Source organism: Clytia hemisphaerica, unplaced genomic scaffold, assembly GCF_902728285.1.
Source record: "Clytia hemisphaerica strain Z4C2 unplaced genomic scaffold, Clytia hemisphaerica genome assembly, whole genome shotgun sequence".
In the NCBI taxonomy this organism is placed as follows: domain Eukaryota; kingdom Metazoa; phylum Cnidaria; class Hydrozoa; order Leptothecata; family Clytiidae; genus Clytia; species Clytia hemisphaerica.
Window position 1 is genome coordinate 48,811 of NW_027103826.1, and position 24,603 is coordinate 73,413.

Sequence of the window (24,603 nt, forward strand, 5' to 3'; positions counted from 1 at the left end):
GTATTTGAAAATTATCTTAATGTTGGTATAACTTGTAACGCATGGCATTGCAACTAACGGTTCGACTCAAAATCGGTGCCACAAAGAAGGTAATATAATTTTTTTTTTGTAAAGCTGAAGAAACCTTATTATATTTGTAATTTTTTTTTCAAAAAGCACTTTCACACGTGTATCTGCTTCAATTCTTGTTGTCCGTCTCCACAGGTTTAAATTTTAGAGAAAGCTGAACTGTGGTGCTCAATGTTACGAACAAGCGTTAGATTCAATATTTCACTCTAAATCTTAACATTCAATGCTCACTTTTTCTTGCTTGAGAAATGTTAAAGATTCCTCTCGGGCCTCTAGCCCATCTGGTTTTTCCGACTCAATGACAGGACTGCATTATTCAAACGGGTTATAGACGTCAAAATGTGTCTAATTAATATTAATTGCATTCCAATGATTTGATAACCCTTTTGTTACATTAAATCAGACGATTACGTTTTAATTTGCTACTATCTCACGGGAGATGTCATTTTGAATGCCAACAAAATCCAGGGGGTATGTAGGCAGTACTGATTTCTACTACACATACAATAGTGAAGCAAATTAGACGACTAATTCAGACATAGTAGATATAAAGCAAAAAGTAATGGAGGGAACAATTTTATACAAACTAAATATCCCTTAACAATAATCGTATTATCATACACTCGTTATAAACGACTCCAGTCTACACATACACGTTTTTTCTATAAGAACATCCGAAATTTTTGAAGCCTTTGAATGTTCTTAACTTTTTTGAGTGTTAAGCCTAAAAATGTTCTTAACGTGTTCTTATTTTCGCTATTTTTAGAGTATTCTTGTCCATTTTCCTATGAAATTCGGTGTTCTAGAGTCTGCAAAGCCTTAAAATGTTCTTAACTTGTTCTTGACATTCTGGTTATCGAAGCCTCATGTTCTTATATGGTTTGTTCTTATAAAAAAAACGTGTATAAGCACTCTTGAACAGACAAATTATCTAAAAATTTGTTTTCAAAAGTCTGCTTTTAAATTCGTAACTTCATTCTATTGCACTTTGCTTTGAGTTCTCAAATCTTCTTCTTGAAAACAGTGTCATCATGTTATGTTTTCTTCATGTGATCTGACCCCCGTGTCAGGTTATAGACATGACATTTAAATATCTGAGATTGGTATTAAGTATTATCTGTAATAATAGAATAACCGTGTTATAACATTTGATGCGAAATTAACAACAGTGAATATCAGATCAATTTCAAATGGACGCAGTGCTGTATACGTAAATGTTTTTGAGAGCTTTTGTTGTGTAAAAGTTGTTGGGAAATTTTCATTATTGGTAGGAGCTATTGACGATTTGTTGAATAGATCTTATGGCAAAACGGTGGTATAACACTGTTTCCAGTGGAATGTTTTAGATAAAAATGGCAATTATTGCTCTTTATTGCAATTTTTTCAACGATGAATTGCTAGAAAAATTGGGGACAAAATTAATGGAAATTGCTGTTTTCGTTGATGGTTGATAGTTACTGTTTTTTTGCAAGAAAAAATAATTTTAATTTTGAACACGTGGTATATTCGGCATCCTCTCAACTACTAAAGTCTGTCCAGATATAATTGGCAGTGGAAACAAGAATGCCTGTAACTTTTGATAGTCAAATATAATTATGAAAATTTTTTTTGCTTGTTTTAGAGAATCAAAAGCGCTATATTTGAATGTATTTTTGGTTGAAAAATTTGCGATTTTTAGCGGTTTAATTTACGATTGTAAAAATTGAGCTTTTTTTCTACTTATACTATAACGTTCATTTTTACACCAGTGGTAGTTTAACCTTATGCTAAGAAGTTTGTTAAATTTCAAGGCAAACAGAAAAGTCCTTCGGAAGATACGGGACCCGAATACCCCTGGGTAGCACTTTTCTGTGAAATATCAAATCTCCAACTTATTACTAAAAACGGGGGTTATGTTATCTTTTTTGAACAGTGCAATTAAAAGTTGGAAAATGTTAAGTGTTGGTACTATTGGTGTCAATGATTATTTCGAAACGAAGTGAAATCATACAGTATAATTGTTTGTATTGAAAGGATAAGCATGAACTTATGTTGCCTTTGTTATTTTTAAGTCATTAAAGAACTTTGCTAATTCCCAAAGCACTAAACACAGTTTGGCTATGAGGTCATTAAAGAGATTGTAAAATGTGTTATGATCGAAAAACTGTTTCATCAATCATATCACTACCCCCGTTTTTAGTAATAAGTTGGAGATTTAAAATGAACGTTATAGTATAAGTAGAAAAAAAGCTCAATTTTTACAATCGTAAATTAAACCGCTAAAAATCGCAAATTTTTCAACCAAAAATACATTCAAATATAGCGCTTTTGATTCTCTAAAACAAGCAAAAAAAATTTCCATAATTATATTTGACTATCAAAAGTTACAGGCATTCTTGTTTCCACTGCCAATTATATCTGGACAGACTTTAGACCCACTTTGACTCTTCTAGTTTTGTTTTCAACTGGTTTTTTCAAACCGGTAAAATCAAGACACATATGTAAACAAATATACGGCGGAGGTTTTTTTTCTCATTCGGATTGTGTTTCGGCATCGATGTTGGTTCCTTTAAGATAATTTTTATAAGATTTTCAAATTTTCCGTATTTTCAGTATTGAAAATTTTTAAAGATCCGAAAAATATTTTCTGCAATAGTATTCAATGTTTCATGAGCACCTCTGAAATCTATTCCGTGATAAGGTCAAAAAATTCTGCTCATTCAGAATTTTTATCATTATAAAAAGATTGCCGTTTTCGGCAATATTTGCCAAAACGAGTAATAATCTCCATTTTATCTAATGCACTCCACTGGTATCACTTCTCCTATGAGCATTTTTCACTACTAAGCAAGGGTCTAAATACCAAGTTGGATGTGAATGATCTCTCTTTTCTAGAAGAAATGAAAGTTTAGTTTGAAACCCTCCAATTAATTCATTAGATGTGAATTTTCAAGATCAGACGACCCTGTCGGGTAAAAGAGTTTTAAATTTAACGTCGATGCTTCTTTGAGAGGCAATTTCTCATGTAGCAAAAGAGTAAACTCGTGGAAATTCGTACTCGTATTCTTAACGTATGCTATTTGTATGCCAGATATGGCCAGATATTCATCTGCTGTTGCTTGGGTCCTTGGTGTAACATCAAAAGAAATGCTGTATACATTCTTTGGAACAAGTCTATTTTGAGTTGAGTTTTTTTGCTTCAAGTTTCTTTCTGCCGTTGAAATTTCCCCTAATGATAACATCATTTTCAGAAGGTCGTATAAAGACAACATCCGTTGGTAAAAGATTTAAAATACACCAATCAGTTTGAAGTTATTTAATAAATCGACCAATCAGAACTCGGTATTCATTTGACTCACATGAAAATCTGTCCTGGTAAACCACAATTTATCAGGATATAATCTCTAGTTCTTAAATCTTTTTGTATTTTAACCACGAATTTTTGATTGAGTTTTTATTTCATGTTAGGATACTATTAACCATGAAATATTAGAAATTCTTTTGGTCAATTCGTCAACCGTCATCTGACTCACGTTTTTAGCTTGTTTAGGAGACTCTGCACAGAGATACAGACAAATTTAGAAAAAACTAAAGTATGTATTGGAAAACATTATGGTTTGTGTAAGCCAAAACCAGAACAGTGCAATGTTAAAGGTTTTGTTTTTAATAAAGACTGATAACGTTTGCTTACTCAGAAATTTTAATTTTCACATTGGATTGACACGGATGTGCCGGGGATGTGCAGAATGATTTTGCAGAATGCAGAATTTTTTTGCTTATGATAAGCATTATATAACAATAGTTAGACACTGCCCTGATATGAAATAATGTGTCTGATATGAAACGGGAACACTTATGTAAAAATAAAACCTTTAATGATAACAGTGCTTTATACTAGTTTTATACACAGACGGAAATTTCTAATCGAGATTTTCGAATGATTTTTATTTTGAATTGACGTCAGAAAATTTTTGAAGACATTGAATTGCAGATTTTTATAAAACGTTTATTTCACTGAAGATTGCCATCCTGGATTTGAGTAAGAAATTATAACTTTAAAATCGTTTTCTTTACCCAAACTAGCAGCCAATTCGATTGACTTCCAAATTTGCCATACTCACCAACTTTGCCAAATCCACAATTTCAATGTCAAAAGATCACAGCTTCATGGCAAATTTGTACATCGCTACGCCGCCATTATGATTTCGGTTTTGTGATGCTTCGTCAGCAGTTTTCTGTCGGCGTTTGTAAAGCGAACGATTTTTTAACCAATCAAATTGCGGTTCGGCATTGTTTTGCTTTAGCAAAGGTCTTCTATTTTTCAAAATCTTTGGCAAAAGTGGCAAAATTGGAGCGAAAAGAACACAGGTCTCGTGGGAACAGTGTTTTGTATGGAGACGTATGGAGGTAAGTTCCAAAAACGCCAAGAATGCCAGATTCACCACATCTTTTTTATTTGGCATTTATGGCACTCAAATTTTGCCACATTTGCCAAATTTTTGTCAATCGAATGCAAAATATTTGGCAATCAGGGCAAAAATGGCATATTTTGAAGTCAATGGAATTGGCTGGAGTATTGGGAGACATTGTATACAATGAGAAGATGCTTAAGATGAGAAGATGAAAATGTTTTTTGACTGCATGTGATAAAACATTTTTCTCACATCTGGTTAGGAGGTTAGTCAGGTTGGGTATGGAATGTGGGAGAGCTACGACTAACTAACTCTCACACTTTATTGCGACAGAAGGGGACACGCCTAATAGAAGGGTGTTTATGTATGGGGATTATAACTACTAACCCTATGTCAATCAAAGATCTTTGAATACTAAGAGGGCCCCAAGGTGGTTTGTTTGAATGCGTGAATAATGGGTTTTTTCACTTGCGTGAATGCGTGAAAATTAAAAAAAAAGCTGCGTGAATGAGTGTGAGTCCCTGTGAGTGAATTGGAAAGCTTTGCGTGAACAGAACTTGCGTGAATTTCGAAAAAAAATATGTGAATGCGTGAATTGAAAGTCCGCTCCTCAAAGATCTGTGAATACTAGTGTAGAGGTTTGAATACACTTTTTTATAAGAACAATGAGGCTCTAAATCGCAAAAGTATAAGAACAATTTAAGAACAATACTGAGCCTGAAATTGCTCAATTTCAAGCAATTTACGGATTAAAGAAGTAAAAATTGGGTATAACACCTAAAAACTTTATATATACGCTATAAATAAGATCATGATAAAAACAACTTGAGGCTCAAATAAAGTGCCAATAAAATAAAAACAGTCAAGCCTCAGAAAAATTTTACTGGTATGTAGTATGTAGTTCTAGATCTTTACCAAGAATTATATTTTCACGTGTCCCCTAAAAAAACATGACTAGACATAAAACATAATATTGATGATTTGAATTACAAACAAACTTTTAACATTTCCCCTCAAGAACAAACAATCTTTTCATTTGAGAGAGCCCTTCAAATTGTTCATTGACACTCATTCAAAAGTGCTCTTTTAGGCCCTTTTAAGGAGGAAAGGCTTCTATAGGAAGGAACAGAGTTTGTACTACTATTTGAACTATTTGAAGTGTTACTCGAAAGTTTTGCTTGAATTTTGTTTCAGATTTGCCATAATAATTTATTTATTATTTATTTATGATAAGTTTGTCAGAGAAATTTACTAACTCCGCACCATGAGCACAATAACTGAATCTTTTCAGCGCCCTAATTTTTTTTTGAAATCCAAAAAAGTTCGAGCTTCTAGTTTTAATGTTATTCAACGGTACACGTTTTTTTTTATAAGAACGTCAAAAATTTTCGAAGCCTTCGGATGTTCTTAGTTTTTTGGATTTGAAGCCTAAAAATGTTCTTAAAATGTTCTTATTTTCAGCATTTTTTGAGCATTTTGATGTAATTTCTTAAGAAAATGCATGTTTTTAAGTCTCCAAAGCCTTAGAATGTTCTTAGAATGTTCTTAAATTTTTGGGCCTCGAAGCCTTATGTTTTTATATAGTTTGTTCTTATAAAAAAAAAACGTATCGGTTGTAAAAGGTGTTTTTGTACTATTTTCAAAAGTATTCGGTTTTAAGCCCTTTTAATTCAACTGGTCAGTAATGTGACCTAAATGTCTACAATGCCGGACAAAAGGTTGTAGACAAATGAAATTTCAGTGAAAAATGATGAGAAATAGAGCAAAATGACTCTTCAATGTGTCTGACGAAAAAGGAGGGAAGTTAAGAAAAACACTTTTGAAGTTGTTGCATTGCTTTTGAATTGCTTTTGAAGGAGCCACAAGCAAAAAATCAGCGTTTTGATACTGGTGTAAGCCAGTTAATCAAGCCCTTGTGGTTTGCCCTTGTGGTTAGACTGCAGTGGGTGACTTTCATAGACTTTGAACAGCTTTGGATGGGTTTGGAAAGCACCCAGAGCCTCTTGGAAACTTGTTTTTGATCGATATTGAAGTATTTTGCAAATATTGCAGAAGTCTACAAACCTTTTGTCCAGCATTGTAGTATACACAAAAGTACGGTAGAATAAGCATTTCAGAACGAGAATACGCGTCACTCGGGGTTAGAAGGGTTTAAGGGGACTATGATTTGAGGGAGAAATGAAATTTAATGCATTGGTTCCAGTGCACAAAAACTGAGTACAGTATCCAATTGCCAGTACTATCAAAAACATTGTTTTTGCAATTAAGTGTTCTAAACAATGACCTTTAAGTTTCATCAAAATAACGGTAGAATTTCATTGTTTGTCCATATAAATATATCTGTGTCAACAAATGACTTGAATTACAAGTTTTGTATCTTAAGTTCTTTCTCAAGTTGTTTGAGGACTTGACACATACAGCTTTATTTGTCTGTTTTCAAAGTCGAACGAAAACTTCAATCTTATCCTATGATTGCTTTCTTTTATGGCACACTTTGTTATTTGTAAGGTTATATTTTGGTTGTTTTTGGAACTGTGAAATGCGGATACATTCTTTGAAAGGATTCTTGAAATTTCATTAACGGATGATAATAGGGTTGGAGAATGTCGGGTTTGTGCGACCCAACCTCTGAGAAACCGACCCTTAGTCTTAGAGAGACTAAATTTTTGCGAAAATAATTCCTAGCCTCAGAGAGATCAACATGGATTTCGAGCCCCACCGTCTGCACATACGACCCAGCATTTATTTTTGCCTAAGTACCCCCTTCCCTTGGGATTTAAGATTACTCTACTTAGTGACTCAGGAAAAAGTATTAGCCGGATTTCTTTTGCCCGATGAAGGGTACAAGGATACTTTCAATATCAGACTCGTGGCTTCTTATTTATTTGCATGCAATTTCGGACAGTATCCAAAATTTCGTCAAATTGGAATCAGAAAGGATAAATCTTTTGGTTAATAGATACAAAGAACTCTGTGTAGAATTGGGTATCGACACAGTGTCAGAGTGTCAAGTTGATCATTTTCGTCATATCATCCAGGCAGAGCCACAGGACCAATATTATGTCCAGACAGTGTCAATCTACACGTTTTTATAAAAATAAGAACAAAGTAAGTAAAAACATCAGACTTCGAGCTCAGAAAACTTTTAAATATTCTTATAAAAAAACATTTCTCATTTTATCATTGTCTAAGTTGATATCTGGCAAAAAGAGGTTGGACAAAATATTGTTGCTACTACTTGGTTACATTTTCGTGAATCATATAAAAATGATAGCTAATTTAATCCACTCATATTGTCAGATATTGCGAGTATTTTGAATTAATTGTATTTGAAGCGATTGATTCTATGTTTTCCTTAAAGCACTTAAATGGGTAAAGTTGAATTTTTTCCGTTCCTATTTGCTACTTTTATATCAATACCAGTAGCACCTAGCACTTTCACATTTACATAATATAATATCTTGAAATAAAAGATATCTAGTTTTGTATCATCTTGATTACAAGTGCAAAGACTGTGTTATCGTTTCCAAGTAAGGAAGCTTCCAAAACGAAAAGCAAAATCTTTCAAAAAGAGAGAGAAAGATTGATATTATCTTTCTGTAATTTTAGAATGCGTGGTGTTGATGAAAAAACATCCGCAAAAAATGTATCGTCGAATTTGTTGACACATATTTTGTTGAGAGTATTGACCTTATATAAGGAATGAAAGCTGGATAGTCTTACATGAATTTGAACACAATATTTACAGTCAATGTTTCAGCCATTGGGTTTAAAGCGAAGGGCTAGAGTAGAATCTCTAACCTTTCCCAGGCAAGAAAAAGTGAAGTTACAGAACGCTCCTAGAATGCGCCGCAATCACGACGGTGGATTTTATCTAGTGGCTCCTTTGTTTTTTGTGGATTGTATTTTTTTTATCTAGCGATTGATTTTACTTTCAATCCGGCGTTTGTGTAAAAACCACGCGCGGGCGTTTTGGATCGGAAATAAGTAGCTTCATTTCCCATCCAGGAGTCTTGAGTCTTGCCTTCGGGCTTGGAATTCAATGGATTCAGCAACCAGAAAAGTTGAGTAGAAGAATTTCTTAAAGATTTTTTTTATGATATGGAGAGTCAAATTGTCTGCTAACGCGTCGTAGGAGTGAAAAAATTGTTCTTTTCTTTGTTTAAAAATGCTGTGTAAAGCAAATGGTGGGAGATACAAGTTTTGTTATAAGAACATCCATAATTTTTGAAGCCTTTGGATGTTCTTAACTTTTTGATTTTTAAGCTTTAAAATGTTCTTAACATGTTCTTAATTTCACCATTTTGTGATTATTTTTGTCCATTTTCCTAAGAAATTGGGTGTTTTAGAGTCTGCAAAGCCTTATTATGTTCTTAACTTGTTCTTAAGATTTTGGCCATGGAAGTCTTATATTCTTATATAGTTTGTTCTTATTAAAAAAAGTGTATTTGAGTGGGTTGGACGGAAGATACATATGCTACAAAAGAAAACCCCAAGTGTACATGCTTAGGTTGGCACGTCATATCTTAAAAGTCGATAAAGTATCAAAATGTCAGGAGAGATTTTGTCAGTTGTGGTTTTGGCTTCTGTGTGGTGGAGCAATATAAGATATCATCTTTATCATAAAACCAATGGATTACGTGTCTAATAACCTATGAGAGATTTGGCTTAAGAAGCACCATACGAGGCTTTCTTTGTGCAATTTACTGAGCAGCTCGAACTAGATTAACCTTGGAGAGAGAATCGATTTGACTGGAGTTGTCTTGTCTTATAATTAAAATTTTGCGTCTTTTTCTTTATTTTCATGTTTCAGTTATTTTTTAATACATTGAGGTAGGAAAGGCAGCCCTCTATATACACATTTTCGACCGTAACCGCCAATTGCCGCGCGGACATTTTTTCGTCCGTTTTTATCACCCTAAAATCGTCCAAATCTTTTTTTTAATAGAAAAAGTCTAAAAAAGGATTGGATCGAGTTTAGGTTGATTAAAAAGTGGCACGCGCCTGACCGTGCGACTATGGTCGAAAAGGTGTATTGTACATAACTCGAAGTTTGGTTCGTTTCAAAAGTAGATATCGTCGGTTATAGCATTGTGTCCTATAAAAGTCAAACCTGAATCCACGTGGTCAAAAAATCGTTCATCTTTTACCATGATGTTTAAATGACGTTTTTTGTTTGGTGAAGTGCTTCTTGTGTATGAAATGAGCAATAAAAGCTATCCAAAACAACAAAAACACCAAGTAAGGATTGAGAACCGTGCTGAATCTAGGGAGTTTATAAACGTTTTTTAATAAGAACATCCAAAAATTTTGAAGCATTCGGATGTTCTTAATTTTTTTACTTTTAAGCCTAATGTTCTTAACATGTTCTTATTTTCGCCATATTCCTTTGAAATCGGGCGAGTCCACAAAGCCTTGAATTGTTCTTAACTTGTTCTTTAAATTTTGGCCAATTATGTTCTTATATAGTTTGTTCTTACAAAAAAAGGTGTACTAGGAAGATTTTCTTCTGATCCCTTCCAATAGTTCTCATCTCAGGAATGATCTCACCTCTAAAAGGGGTTCCGTAGAAGGATTGTGAAAAAAGCATCTCTCATAGGACGCATTTGAGATAAAGTAGATTTAGGTGAAATCTGGAATTTTGTTACCCATCCAGGCCTCCAAGGACTCCCTTTTTCACTACCTATGCCAAATAAAAAGTCTCGCTTAGACTTTTTTTTTAACCTGCTGTCTCCCGTGGTTCAGCAATATTCTAGCACCTTGTTAGTTACTAGCCCGGGGTCCACTTAAAGCTTTTTAATAGACTGGATGGGGTGATTAAGTGGCCCGGTAGTATATGGTAATATGCTTTTGCTTAGGCGCACTGTAAATCAGTCCGTCAGATTTTCGTTGTTTTTGCCAGCATGTTTTTATTTGAAAATAAGGGATTCAAAATCTGTTATAGATGTTTGTTTCTCATTCTTGATTATATTTTTCAACTTCAAGTAGCTTTTTTGTTATTTGCATTTTAAACATTTTTTTAACCTCATCAAATGCTCCTAGTCTACTTTACTGGACTCAGCGTCATCAAACATTATTAGAAATCAAAGTTCAGCCAGAAGTAGACTCTAGTCTAGTTAGTTACCCGCTGATAAAGGTTGACATATCCAAAAGACAAATCCGCTGATTATTTAATTATTTGTTTACATCCCATGATTAAAAACAAAGCAACAATCTTGTTATTCATTTGTCAAAAATGAAGACAATAATGGCTTACTAAAAACGATGAGGGGTATCTCGTTAAGGATAATTATAGGACAATAAGGGGTTGACATAGCTGATGCAGGATGTTTTTGAAGTAGGGGAAGTGGGAGTACAATTTGTATATCCTTCCCAATGGGAATGTTTTGATCCCAACAATTACATTTTGATGAGTTTGACGTAGACGATAATAACAACAAAGGGATTTAAAGGTTTGTTGTTGACCAAGGCATCATATATACCTTTTTATTATAAACCCTAGTCTAACATTAAGGGCTCTGGACATACCCAATTTTTTGATTTTACACCAACTTTAATGGCAATTTCTGCATTTTAAAAAGATTAATGTAAAACATTTTTTTATATGTCCTGTTAAACCTACCTTTTTAGAATTTAAAAATCGAAAAATTGAGATGAAAAAATTCGAAGTAGAGTATTTCACCTTACAAAGCCCTAATCTCGGTAAAAATCATACATTTTGGATTTTTTTTTGATTCAGTTGATGTATCTATTTAGTATCTAAAAATATTTCCTTTAAAATCTCCAAAAAACTTCATTTTTGGCAATTTTCTCCACTAAATTTCCATACAAAAACAGCTATAACTTGGGATGTAGCCAAATAATTTCGAAAAAATCTAAGTAAAGAAATTATTTGTCATTAACTTAAAAAAAGTTTGAAACAATAAAATGATTTCCCCGAGGAGATTAGGCTTTTTTTGTTAAAAGTATATGAATAGCGTCGTTTTGACGTTTTATTAAGGTCCATGCCACACTTATTCCTTAAATACTCATGATGTAATTACTTAAATTCATTTTTTCAAAAACAGTTTGTTCTTAAACATGTCAAGGAAGCGAAAACATAAGGTTTTATCTTCAAATTCTGAAATTGGTTTTTCACTATGACCAGAGCCCTTAAAAATTAAATGTTCTAAAACGTTTTTTTTTAGATTTTTTGAATTAGGGCTTGCACAGGCTTTCGTCAAATGGTGGATATCAACTATCCTCAAATACACCCCCTTCTCACAGACCCACTGTGTGAACCTCAGTGGAAAATTATACTCTAATTGTTGTCTCCGCTGAAAATAATCAGATAAGAAAATCCTCACTGCAAAATATTGTGCTATTTTTTCCACTGAATTTTCTGGCTAGAAAACAATGGAATTCAAATCTCTGGCCATAATTAAAAACATGGGAATATCAATCCCCGTCGAGTTTTGACCTGTTGTTTTTACCCCCACTGGCTGATCAAATCTCACCAGGTCTGTGAGAAGGGGTTGTATACCTAGATCCAGAATTTCCGAAAAAAAAAATACAATTCTTACTTTCTCCCATGACCTATTACGGATTTCCATTCACATAAATCAGAAAATAAGTTTAACACCTCTCTTGAGAGATGCACGTGTCAAATCTCGTTAAGTGATTAGCACTATAAACAATACACTGTTCGTTAATTACAATACAGAGGTATTATAATCGCAAGTGGATTTTCTTGATCCTTGTATATTGCTGTTATGATCACATTTGTAAAAAACATGGAAAGAAAATTTTGGATTAGCGTTTCTTATTAGATGTAAACACTAAAGACTGTTGGTTTTTCTTGCTTTTACCGTTTTGTTAAGAAAGTAGTGCTAAAACGATATAAAGTTGATACCGTAAGTTGGTCTAATGTCGACATCCGTCTTCTAATTTCGACACCCTTCTTTAGAGATAGGAACAATAGAAACTGAGGAAGGTCGGGATCGCTGATTGACTTTGATTAGCGCGATGAGAGGAAAAATCTTTAGTCTATCAGTGATTTTGACCTTCTTATTATTCCTATCTATAAAGAAGGATGTCGAAATTAGAAGACGGATGTCGACATTAGACCAACTTACGGTATTTGGTGTTTTTCATGGATTCAAGGTTTTCGCATCACTCGACGTAGAACAGAAAGGGGAAACCCCATTTTCGGAACAGGAATGAGGAATAAAAGTTAAAGGAGATCACTTGAACATTTTCGTCTATTAAAAATCCATTCTTGTCACTGGAACACCTAGTTGTCGCTTCATTACAGTAGTGATTGAGTAGTGAAAAAAAACTTTATCTTTCCTGTGAAACTTGTCCAACCGAAAAAGACGCAAGAGAAGGACTCTGGGTAGGTGAAAATTAACTTAACATTAGAATGTCTGTTTTCTGAATACCGAGTTTATGTATCGGAGGATATCGAGGGCGACGGTAAGTGAAATGATACCCGGGGCCCTAGGGTTGGCGAATGAGGGGTATGTGCGGACGGGACCTCCGAAAACCGACCCTTAGAGAGACTGATTTTTGCTGAAAAGGTGACCCTTGGAGACTTTTTGAATTTTTTTTTTCGATTTTTGAAAAAGTCATACCCTTAGAGAGACTTTATTACAATTTTTTCTCTGGAAATCAAAAAATTTCCTAAAAATCTTGAATTTTCCGACCCTTAGAGAGACTAATTTAAAACTTTCTGATTTTTCCGACCTTTAGAGAGACTTTGAAAGGTGAAAAAAACGACCCTTACCGTCCGCACATACCTATCATCCATTTTTGCCTAAGTACCCCCCCCCCCCCCCCGGGAATGATACAATACTCTATATCGCCTTTGCTCACCTAAACAGACGACGGAATCTTGGTGTTTTTACCGTCGTTGAGCAAAGTGGACGGTGATTTTGGAGACATGTCAACTTTGTTTTATACCGTCCCTCTCGATTTATCTCGAATACATAAACTCGCTAATGACTATTTTAGGCCAGCAGCCTTGAGAATTCAGAATCGATACATTTGCTCCTTTTATTCCTTGGGTTGGGTTCTACTCGACGACCAAAAAATTTTAGTGCTAACCATCCATCTGGAACTTTTGTGTTAAATCTAGAATGGAATAAAAAATTTCAAATGAAAATCATCGCAGAGGACTGTAAACGCTGCAGTTCCTCCTTAAACCAATGTCTTTAAAACGAATGTTTGCCATGCAATCAGGGTCTACTCAAAGATAAGTACTTCTCTAGCACGTATTCATGAAAACAAAAAGTATGAAATCAAAATGGAAGAAATTAAAGAAACGTTGAACTCTAATCTCTCTTGACAGAATATTTTTTATCTCTTTAATGTGCGGGAAAATCCTGTACGTGTTCTCGCACTATAATAGGAAAAACATTCGATGACGTCATCTTTCAAAGCCCAGATTTCCTAAAAAGACATATGATACAAAATATATACAAAAATCCTGCGCTTGGATGAATTTCTTCACTTTGACATTCAGAGCACTGGGCAGAAATCACATTGCATCAACATCGTTTCCGACCATCGTAATATGATACAATTTCTACACTTTCCTTGTGATGAATAGTTCTAATGTGGTATTCCATTCAGCAGACTAAATCACTTCCAATCTTTTGCAATTATTGCAATCAATCAATTGAGAAAAGTATATAAAACTGTTGACAATTTTCAAAATTTTGAAGGCTTTCTACTAAGACCTTATAAGGTTAAATAATTTTCTGAGCCTAAATAATAAAGGGGTAGGCAGAAGTATATCGTTTTGCGCATATGTAAGAAAGTATTACTTCACCCTTGCAATAACATTACCTCATAAGTAGAGATGTAAGAGCTTACGACATTCCATTAATTCTAGAATGATACCCTTGTGTAAATGTGAAATAGCTCCCCTTTTGTTTTTTTTCGATTTTTTTTATTGTAGGGTTTACTTTCTGACGTAGCAATGACATGCAATAGACATCTGATATGATTACGTAGGTCTCTAAAAGTCCTAAAAGGCCCTAAAAGGTATTTTTATTGTCATAGAACTTTCATCATGAATTTTTATTGAGGGTTAAAAAATCGGTATACATACCATGCTTTTTAATTTAATTATTATTGGGAAAGATGTGATTTCTAGATCTCACAAAACGTCACTGTACGTGTTACTACGTGTTGACATGCTGTTTATAAGCATATTCTACATATATTCATTTTTCTTATAAAAAGCAAATTAAGTAATTTTGCTCTTGTGCAAAAGGGTTTATGAGAATATACATTTAAAGGCTGTACGCCGACAAACGCTTATAATAAATACAGCGAAATAAAAAAGATCACATCTCAACGTAATAATGTTATTGACGTTTCACTATTTTTAAGTCTGATGTCATTTGTCTTACTTATAAACAAGTATGCGAGGATGGGAAAGCTGTTCTAGCATTTGCTGATTACAATCTAGTAGAATGATTTTTACGATGATATGGTAATGAGAAGAACGATTAAGTTTTTTGATAATGATAGGTTATCCCACATTACATCGATACTTATGAATGAATCTGTCGACGAGGGCTGTCTCGTGGTCATAAGTATTTTAATTTTTGCAGTGGTTTTTATAGTGATTTTGTATTGGAATAATTTTACAAGACTTCTTGCTTTACACTGCTTGCTCTCGGTTTTCATTTGATCATTTATGGTGGTGTTAAGAATGATTTATGGAATGATGGTGAAAACTCGATGGGCCTGATAGACAATTGTACTCAGACTTGTCAAAATTTGAAAATTTTATTCAATTTTCTCCTCTCTTCAGCAATCAATCAGACAGCTCAAGGAAGCCTATTACAATAAGATACAGTAAATTGTTTCAAAAGGGGGTTTGAGAAGGCCATTACCCTTTACATACTCCAAATGTTATAGGGCTACATTCTTCTCGGTGAAGTTTTTCAGCCAAATCCCCGAAAACGAGGTCTTGCAGAACTACGTAATCTAAACCTTTCAGATGTTGGAAATTTTTCTGACCTTTAGAGCTTTAGCATGTTGGATGAAAATTTCCGGCATTTAGACGTTTTTACTTTAATATTTTATGTCGATTGGGCTATTAAAACCAAATATATGCTTATGAAAATCATGCGTAATCACTTGCCACAAAAATTGTATTCCAATCGAAAGTAATGAGCATTATCTTTCACTGATGATTTTGTAAGACGTCATTATGTTTATTTTGCTCGCCATCTTCCAAATCAGTGCTTCCTCGTCGTCATGACCTTGTGAGAAGTTTCGTTTGAATAATATGATTTAGTGTTGATACTAAGGGAATTACCAAAGCAGACTATTCATGATATGCACCACTGGTGAGTCTTCTGAGAACTTTCAAAATTTTCCACCCAATACGTCACTTAAACAATAGAAAAAGTGACGTATTGGGTGAAAAAAAATAACACAGAAAAGTTTCATAACCTCATAGTAATACTGTAGAATGTCTTGTAACTTTCATTTAACCTTACATGAGCCTGATGATTGTCAACGTAATTTTTGTCTTTTTAGGTAAAGTTGAATTCATTTTTATCAATGTTCTTGATACCTTGACTTCACCCTTTTTTCATGTTTTAACCATGCCTGTGTTGACTGAAGGTGAAATCTATCTAAAGTGTGTCCCAAAAGCGGGACAAATCTTTATATAAAGTAGAATTCTCGTGATTTAAGCCAAACTTTATGACTTTTATATTTAACATTTCAATCTGGAAAACCTATTCAATCATCTTATCTATTGATCAAACAGAGAAAGGTAATCTTATTTCAATTATTCTAGGCCCAGTTTAGGCAATGAGTTTTGAAGATTTTATATAAAATTTGTCCGCTTTTTTCGGGACACGCTGTATATCTCGTGAGGTGCATAATCATACACGTCTGATTGTCTCTGATTGATTGACAAAGGGGTCGTAAACGGATATTTGAATAGTCTGAATAGAGTGTTTACATATGGAAATTGGCTTGAGAATTACGTATCATGTCTGTTTGTATGTAGAGGTTTGATTTTTTTGAGATTTACAACGCTGCAAGTTCTACTTTGATTTATTATAGAGTTTGGTGAGTATATCCCTTTTACTATATTTTATTACACCGGTCTTAATGACGTATTTATTATATCTGTGTACAATGAGAAATATTGTGACTTAACATTCCAAAAATATGTATAACATAACGGCTTATGATGATAACTGAAATGAGCCGGCGTCAAGTTTTAGTGAGAGTAGGTCAGAGGTTTATCATTACTATTGAATACTCCAATATGTGTTTTTTTAATAAGAACATCCAAAACCTTTGTGCTCTTAAATGTTTGAGTTACAAGCCTAAAATGTTCCTAATATGTTCTTAATTCCCCCCATTTTTATGTATTTTTGTCCATTTTCCTAAGAAATTGGTTGTTTTCAAGTGCGCGAAGCTTTAAAATGTTTTTAACTTGTTCTTAACATTTTGACCATCATTATGCGTCATTTTTCTGGCTGGAGAGACAAAAGAGCGCATTTTCATTATCTGATTTTTAACAATGTTACCTTTCCTTGTTAGTCATTCTTTTAGCCGGAAGGAGCTCTCTTTTTGCTCGTTTTTTCGCACACATGATTCTTATCAGTCTGAGTGGCGCGCGTAACTTTCCTTATTTAGCTAGTCTTATTGTCTCGGCCGGTAGTTTTAGCCTTTTGTCCTGCAATAAATTAAGTTTTTTTGTAAAGTACTCTTTCCACTAATGACGAATTTGTAACAATAAAAAAGTCGTTAAATCGTTTCTTATCTTAAGGTACCATCTACACCATGCAAGCGCGTATTGATTACTAATTAGTGGTATTAAAAATTCGTCACATGTGAACAAGGTATTAAGAACATGAATCAAAAAAGCCATTGAGTAAATTAATCTTTCTATTGTTTTTTTCTTTTGTAGATTGCAATTACAAATAATTACGAATAATTACGAATACGCATTTTAGTTTTACTTGGACGTATATAAAGAAACTTTAAACAAAATGGTTGATCTCATTGATGGACATAAGTTGCAGAGCATGCCTCCGTTGTTGGAGAAGATACGCGGCCGCCTTTCGTCGCGCGCAAAATCCGTTCGTGTGGTTGTTTTAGGATCACATGGTGTTGGGAAGACAGGTAATTTTTAAATTCGGGTCTTTAGTTTCCTTATAAACTTTTTTTTTAATCATCAACGACAAAGTATGTTTTAGTAATCTGCTAGAATTCGCCAAAGCAAGAAACTTGGCCAGAGTCACGATTGAAGAGACATCGAAAGAGATTTTTTTTATCTAAATTTTCTTAAAAAAAGGAAAAACAAAATTTTACCGCTATAGATTTTTCAATAGGAATAGGAATTAAGAATAGCTTTTCACATGGAGTTTTTTAATGAAGCTAAAATGTTCTCAAAAATGCTGGAAGTTTTCATTTGTTTTTGTCTTAGCAAGGATTCAGGGCAAAGTTTAAAGTCGTAAAATATAGTTTGATTTCGCAAATTTCCTTGAGTGCTTTTGCACTATGTTTATTTGTGTATCTTTGGGAAAAAGTTACGCCCAGAGGATATGGTATAAGGCTGAAAACTGTCGCTTTTTTTCTTTCTTTATTTTTAATGACCTTTTTGTGGTTTCATGAAAACAAAGTCGTTATAACTGTCATTACAGAATTCTAATTTGTCATTATCTTGCCCCTAATGTTTTATATATATATGTATTTTTGGCCAAAACTTTAGATTATTTTAAAAATTTCTAGACATTGAAAATATCAATAAATCACCATTTCGACAACGACCTACTGCCATCTAGTAGACAATAGAATTGCAAAATTCCTTTGAAATTCTCACTTCTTGTTTTCATTAATAATTTCAAGAGATATTTTTGGATAAGTCCGTTACTCATTACAAAATATTTTGCTTTCATAATATGCTGTCATCGAACTGTTATTCAGCCGTAGGCACTTTCCTTAGAGCTAAAATACAATAAACGGACGGTAATCAACTCTGTTTTTTCCTGGTAAAAGTGCTACCGTCACAATGGAATGTAGTCTGAATCGCAGACCTCTATAGATATACTTCCTCTATAAGAAACTCTTTTCGCTATAGGATGAGCAGAAGACTAAATGGGATGGCATATATGCTTTCCCCTGAGGTGACAAGAAGAAAAAATAGATAATAAAGGTCACGGCTCAAAATATCCAAAGAAAAACTGTTGGTCTCATTCTGGGATGAAGTTTTATAAGCTTTTGATCGCTCATTCACTCTCTTGTAGCTCATTTTACGACAACCTGTCGATCCATGATCCATGAAATTTTGATTATCCATGTTATCATTCATTTCCTTGGTCGGCCGAACTCATAAGGGCTTCAGTTTCCGATGACAGACAAATATAGCACATCGTGAAAACATCAAAAACCATGAGAAAATACTCCTGTGAAAATATTAGTACTGTCATTTGGAAAGCAAAAGGGTGGCCGACATCAATTAGTACTTTTAAATTTAATATCTTGTCTTTAAAATTTCGACATTTCATGGATTATAATTAATGGGCAGTCAGTTGAAAAGGAAATGGGTTACTAATTGTTACGGATGTTAAAAGACGTTTCCGATTTTATGTTACTCGTGTTTGGGACATGTCATGTTTTATTGGTTTTTTGTCGTTTAATTTATGAGCTTTCGATATTAGTATTTTCTAGTTGCTTCATTCATTCATGTTCATTTTCACACTTTACGATGCTAAAAAATACCCTCTTTATCCTCATTGCACAAAGTATGATTTTGATATTTAAAAATTTGGTTTTTATCTAACACTGTTGACACTGGGTCTGTGAGAAAAGAATGAATTTTTAGAACTTTTTTAAGTATCTTGAGGTTATAAACGCAGTCCAAGAGTAGAGGTCTTGGCCCGGGGGAGTGGGGTATTAGATTTGCGAGGTGAGGGGTATGTCCGATCCGAAACTCGAAAATGGACCCTTAGAAAAAAATGACGTTTTTGGACCCTTAGAGAAACCTTTCCCTAAAATCTTTGTCGATTTTCATTTTGGTCCAAATTTTTTGAAAATCACGACCTTTTGAGAGATAGGGAAATTTCGATTTTAATGAATTTTTTACCCTTTCTGATTTTTGTAACACTTAGAGAGACTTTTGAGGGTGTAAAAGTGGAACTCTTATGGTTCGCACATACCTGACACCTATTTTGCCTAAGTACCACCCTCTTCCCCCGGGGGTCTTGGTCCATTGGTTCTTCGGCTTCTTCGGCTATTGAAACTTAAACTCGCGGATTTCAGAAATTAATTATTTTTTCAGAGACGACAAAAATGACTTTATGTTTACACAATTTTCAAAGTAGAAACTGCACTTAAGCCAATTTTCATTATTTTTAGTACTTATCAGACTTTTTAATAGCTTTATCTCTTTAGCTCCTAATTATAAAAGAAGAAAAATAGCCAGATCTATTTTTGTATATGGACAGGGAGAACCTTGATTGCGAGATTAATTTAGATTAAGGGATATATGGAGAGCCTTGTCATCAAGGAATCAATGTTTGATTGTTATCGATGAGAATGTTTTGTTCACTTTTTTTTCGATTATTTACTCTTTGGTAAACAGGATATGAATCACTATGTAATTAATTATTTTTCATATAACGATAAATCTATTTTATGTGTCCAAAATTACCAACATGTTCAAAAAAGATATGCTGAGCTTTAATGCTCGTGAAGCATCTATGATATTTGAAAGTTTTATAAGCCTTTCCCTAAAGATCCTGCTACCATTCAGTTCAGACACCCCTGTATCACAGCTCCGTTGGAAGTTTTTATCTCAGTGGGAATGGAAATTTCTATCGAAATCCAAATACTGTAGGAAATTCTATTGCTTAAACTCCAGTGTGGGTGGTTTTGGAGATTTCTTTTGATTGAATCATTTAGTAGAGTAGGGATGAGATCAAAGTCAATTTACCAGTGATTGTAGGGTAGTTTTTTCTTCTAGGGACGAAGTTTTGGGCAAATTTCCCAGCAGTCCCAGCGGGTCTTGACACCATAGTATAAGAAGCTCTCTTATACTATGATGCCATTGCTCTGCCCGTTAAATGGTTTTTGATCTAGCTAGCCTCTTTCAAAATTTGCCACTTAACCGTACTTTATCAATGAAGAGTCTTCATATCTTAAAGATATCTTCAGCAAATTAACATTTTGCATCATACCTAGATAAATTTCGCATTCTGAATGTGCATAATAATAACAAAGAATCTTTTCTTCTTTTCTTCATTTTAGCTTTGTTGATTCGCTGTTTAACAGATCAATTTTTCAACAATTATGTCCCTGGCAAAGAAATGGCTTATAAACATCAGATGGTTGTTGGAACCAAGAAAATCAACTTCGATATTTGTGATTCCAATGGAAAGGTGAGAATGTGATTCTGATTCTTTGGTTTGAACCAAAGTAAATCCTGTATTAACACCCTTTTGAATAATGGAGGTCTACTGTATTGATGTGCTGACTCACGTTAACAAATATCCTCGATACGATTCATTTTGGTCGTATAATGGAAACGTGAGCAAAATTATCCATTTTATATATGCCACTGTACAACTTGATAAGAATGGACCGATGGTTAATCTTACGGAGCAGAGGACCTTTAAGTGGCAAAAAGAGTCAGTAATGCCAAATAAATCCTCACAGGCGTAGCGAGATACCCTGCTAAATTTATGAGGGAGTGTAGACGTTTATGACATATTCATTATCTTTTGATAAAACAAAGACAATAATTACAGTCTCGTAGCCGCTCTCGCCCATAAATTTTGCAGGGTATCTCGCTACGCTTATGCCTCAAAAATGACTCAAGGCTGAAGCGAAAACTCTCTCTCTGCAAAATTGGGAGGAGAAAATATTAACTTTTACAAACTCCAATGAGACATTTAATTTCGTTTGTATGTTGTCATGACAAATTGGCGTTACTCTTCGAAATGGTGTCCACACGTAATTGAAAATACAGGATTTCCTTGAACTACTTGAAATTACCTCCAAACAAATTATTTATTTCTTCAATGAAAAAAATATTGACAAAAGGCTTTTATAATTGCTAATTTAACTGGCGTATATTCCTTGTTCAAAATTAATTAAAGTAATTAATAATAATTAAAAATTTATTGAAAGCTTCCCGCTTTTTCAATTTCCTACTTTCGAATGAAAATGAAAGGTCATTCAAGGGGTTATCCAACTTCTGACGCACAGAAAAAGTTTTGCGCCTATTTGACCTTCCACATCGATCAGTCTTGACAGAAAAATGATATTTTTGTCAACATATACTAATTTTCACAGAATTTATTAAATTAATACTAGGAATTTCATATATTGAGTCTTCCCTATCTCTTAAGTAACTGAGAAACAATTATAAGACAAATTCCGTGACAGGTTGGTTTGATCCGAAGGGGTGCTAAGCTTGCTGGAGGAAGGGAACGTGCTGGTGGACTTAGCCCTTGAATCATCTGGGCCTGAAATCAAAGTTTAGCTAAGGAGGATTGAAATCAGACTTTGTTGTTTTTACGACCTTGGATAAGATTTCAAAGGTCCCCTTTCACGTCCCAATACCTTTAATTTCTCTCAGGAACTCCTGAGAGTTCGGTTTATCGATGACTACTCTGTAAAATAGCAAATGACAGTCCATTCATCTTCTAATTTCTTTATCTTACAGAACAACGCAATGATCAGTTACGCCGACGCCGTCCTTCTCGTCTTCTCCGTCACCGATAAATCAAGTTTCGAAAACGCAAAACTTTTAGTGGAAAAAGTACGCAGTTTGAACGTTAATAATATCCCTATCTTGGTGGTAGCCAACAAAATTGATCAATGTAAAAAACGAACTGTTACTAAAGATGATATAGATTCATTTTCCCGCTCATTAGATGTACTCGTTTTAGAGCGCTCAGCGGCTATACCTACTGAAGATATCGCTAGCCTCTTTATCGAAATGTATAAACTGATACAGGCTAGTAAAAAACAACGTCGGGATTCCGACCCGACAATTAATGACCCGACTTCTAAATTTAATTTGACGTCAATTCGAAGGTTATCAACGTCACTTGATGAAAATGACTTCATTAAATTGGTTATGTGACATCATTGAGAATGATGAAAAATTATTTTTCCTTGTAATATATAATTCGCTTCTTTTGTATTATAGTTTTATTTTTGTGTCGCTATATAATTATAAAAGATTTGTACATTAGATTTCAGATTTTGGTATAAATTTTTAGTTTTTCATATAATGTTTTTGCCCGACTAACCATATACTGCACTGGTGTAGTATTTTTTAATTTTCCGGGAAGTTAAACCGCATTTATTAGTGTTTCAATAAGTTGGACTTGGAAAGTAGAAACTGGAAAAAATTTTCATGGAATTTTTCAAAATTTATAACATCTAGAGGCATCCTATGGATGTGTGATATATTTTGTATAAAGAATAGAAAATTGAACAAAAATATTTTTCGTGTACATATTTTTTATGTAATTTGGTATGAAATTATAAGGATTTTTTTAAATTTGTCGAAATAACTTGTCATGCCACGCGATCTGATACACCTTCTAAGACCGTTACAATTAAAAATTAACCGTCAAAGGGTATTACATCAGCAAACGCTAGTAGAGTCTGTCTCAAAGAAGTTGATTGTCTTCTTTTTCATTTTGCATCTTCATTATCACATTTTTTGATTATTTTTTTTTATAACATACCACTCCGGGATATCTTTTTAACGAGTACAAAATCTCGCATCAAAAGTTATGGCCTTTTTTTCTCTGCTGCAGATTATATTGAGACAGACTTTAGAAAGTGTCTTAAAATAATTTCAATATCCGGACATTTTACTTTCAAATCATTGAAGCTCACCAAAATCATGAAGGTAATAAAGATAGATGGAGAGTCAATGCCTTTTGTTCTATTCTGATTTATCATCGGAAGCAAACAGCTGTTTGGTTGCTTTGGGAATAAGATGATTAATTTTGGGTATACTCGTGGGAATATTTAAGATGAATGAAAAGACATTACATTTTTAACAAGTATATTGAAATATAATAGCCTTGTCATGAAAAATTGAAGAAAACTTCACATAATAAGCATAATACTTTAAACTTCTAGGGGAAGCTGCCCATAAAGCCATCAATAGATCTAAAAAAGAATGTGTTACGATTAGGAACCTTGTATCGATCATTTTGTCAGAGTATGAAAACCGCTGCCCACTTAGACGTAAAGATTTTAAGATAAGAAACTTTCAATGATAATGTGATGCGACTCTCAATGTTCACAAAATGCCAGCCCAAAAATATATCCTTATGAAATTAATATATTCTTTTATCCTTAAATCAGTTGAAACTATTTCGAATCGCATTTTAACTAAGATTTCTCGCAAAATTAAGTTTTTCAAAATCAACGGATCAGCCTCTTTCTGTTCTTATAAAGTTATAAATTGATGTTTTTTGCTTCCAATGATGGTACATCAAAGAAAAGTCGCTTTGAATAGATTTATAAAAGATTTCAACGACCATTTAGGTTATTACCGAGACGTTTCTCTCCATCTGTATCTTTATTACCTTCATGCCAAAAGGGATAAAAATATTTTTTTCTAATTTTAGACTCCTGACAAGAAAGTGTTTCAATTTTATTTTCATGTCCGAGAAATAATTTTCAATATCCGGACATTTTACTTTCTTTCAAATCATTGAAGCTCACCAAAATGAATGAAAAATATTTTTTTCTAATTTTAGACTCCTAACAAGAAAGTGTTTCAATTTTATTTTCATGTCCGAGAAAGATATTTTCAATATCCGGACATTTTATTAATACAAACCTTTGAAGCTTCCCAAAATGGATGAAAAAAATGGTTTTCTAAAATTTTAGAGTCCTAACTAGAAACTGTCTCGAATTTTATTTGAATGTCCGGGAAAGACTTTCTCGATATCCGAACACTTTACTAATATAAATCTTTAAAGCTTACCAAGGATAAAAAGAATTGCTTTCTAATTTTAAATTCTTATTCCAAGTAATGATGCAATTGAATGACGGATCAAGTCTAACCATTTGGGTTATTTTAAAGATTGGTGTTTTAGCCCGTGCTAATTATCATGGGGGTTAATTTTATTCCAACGCCTAC

General features: G+C 33.6%; 1 protein-coding gene across 1 annotated transcript; it reads left to right on the forward strand.

Moving 5' to 3' along the window:
- On the forward strand, positions 1-22,998 carry LOC136806728 (ras-related and estrogen-regulated growth inhibitor-like protein). Its single transcript, XM_067063318.1, has 4 exons — positions 1-89; positions 17,392-17,606; positions 20,733-20,863; positions 22,153-22,998. The coding sequence occupies exons 2-4, from the start codon at positions 17,474-17,476 to the stop codon at positions 22,573-22,575; spliced, it is 687 nt and encodes a 228-aa protein (XP_066919419.1). The 5' UTR covers positions 1-89; positions 17,392-17,473; the 3' UTR covers positions 22,576-22,998.
- Positions 22,999-24,603: the final 1,605 nt, after the last annotated feature.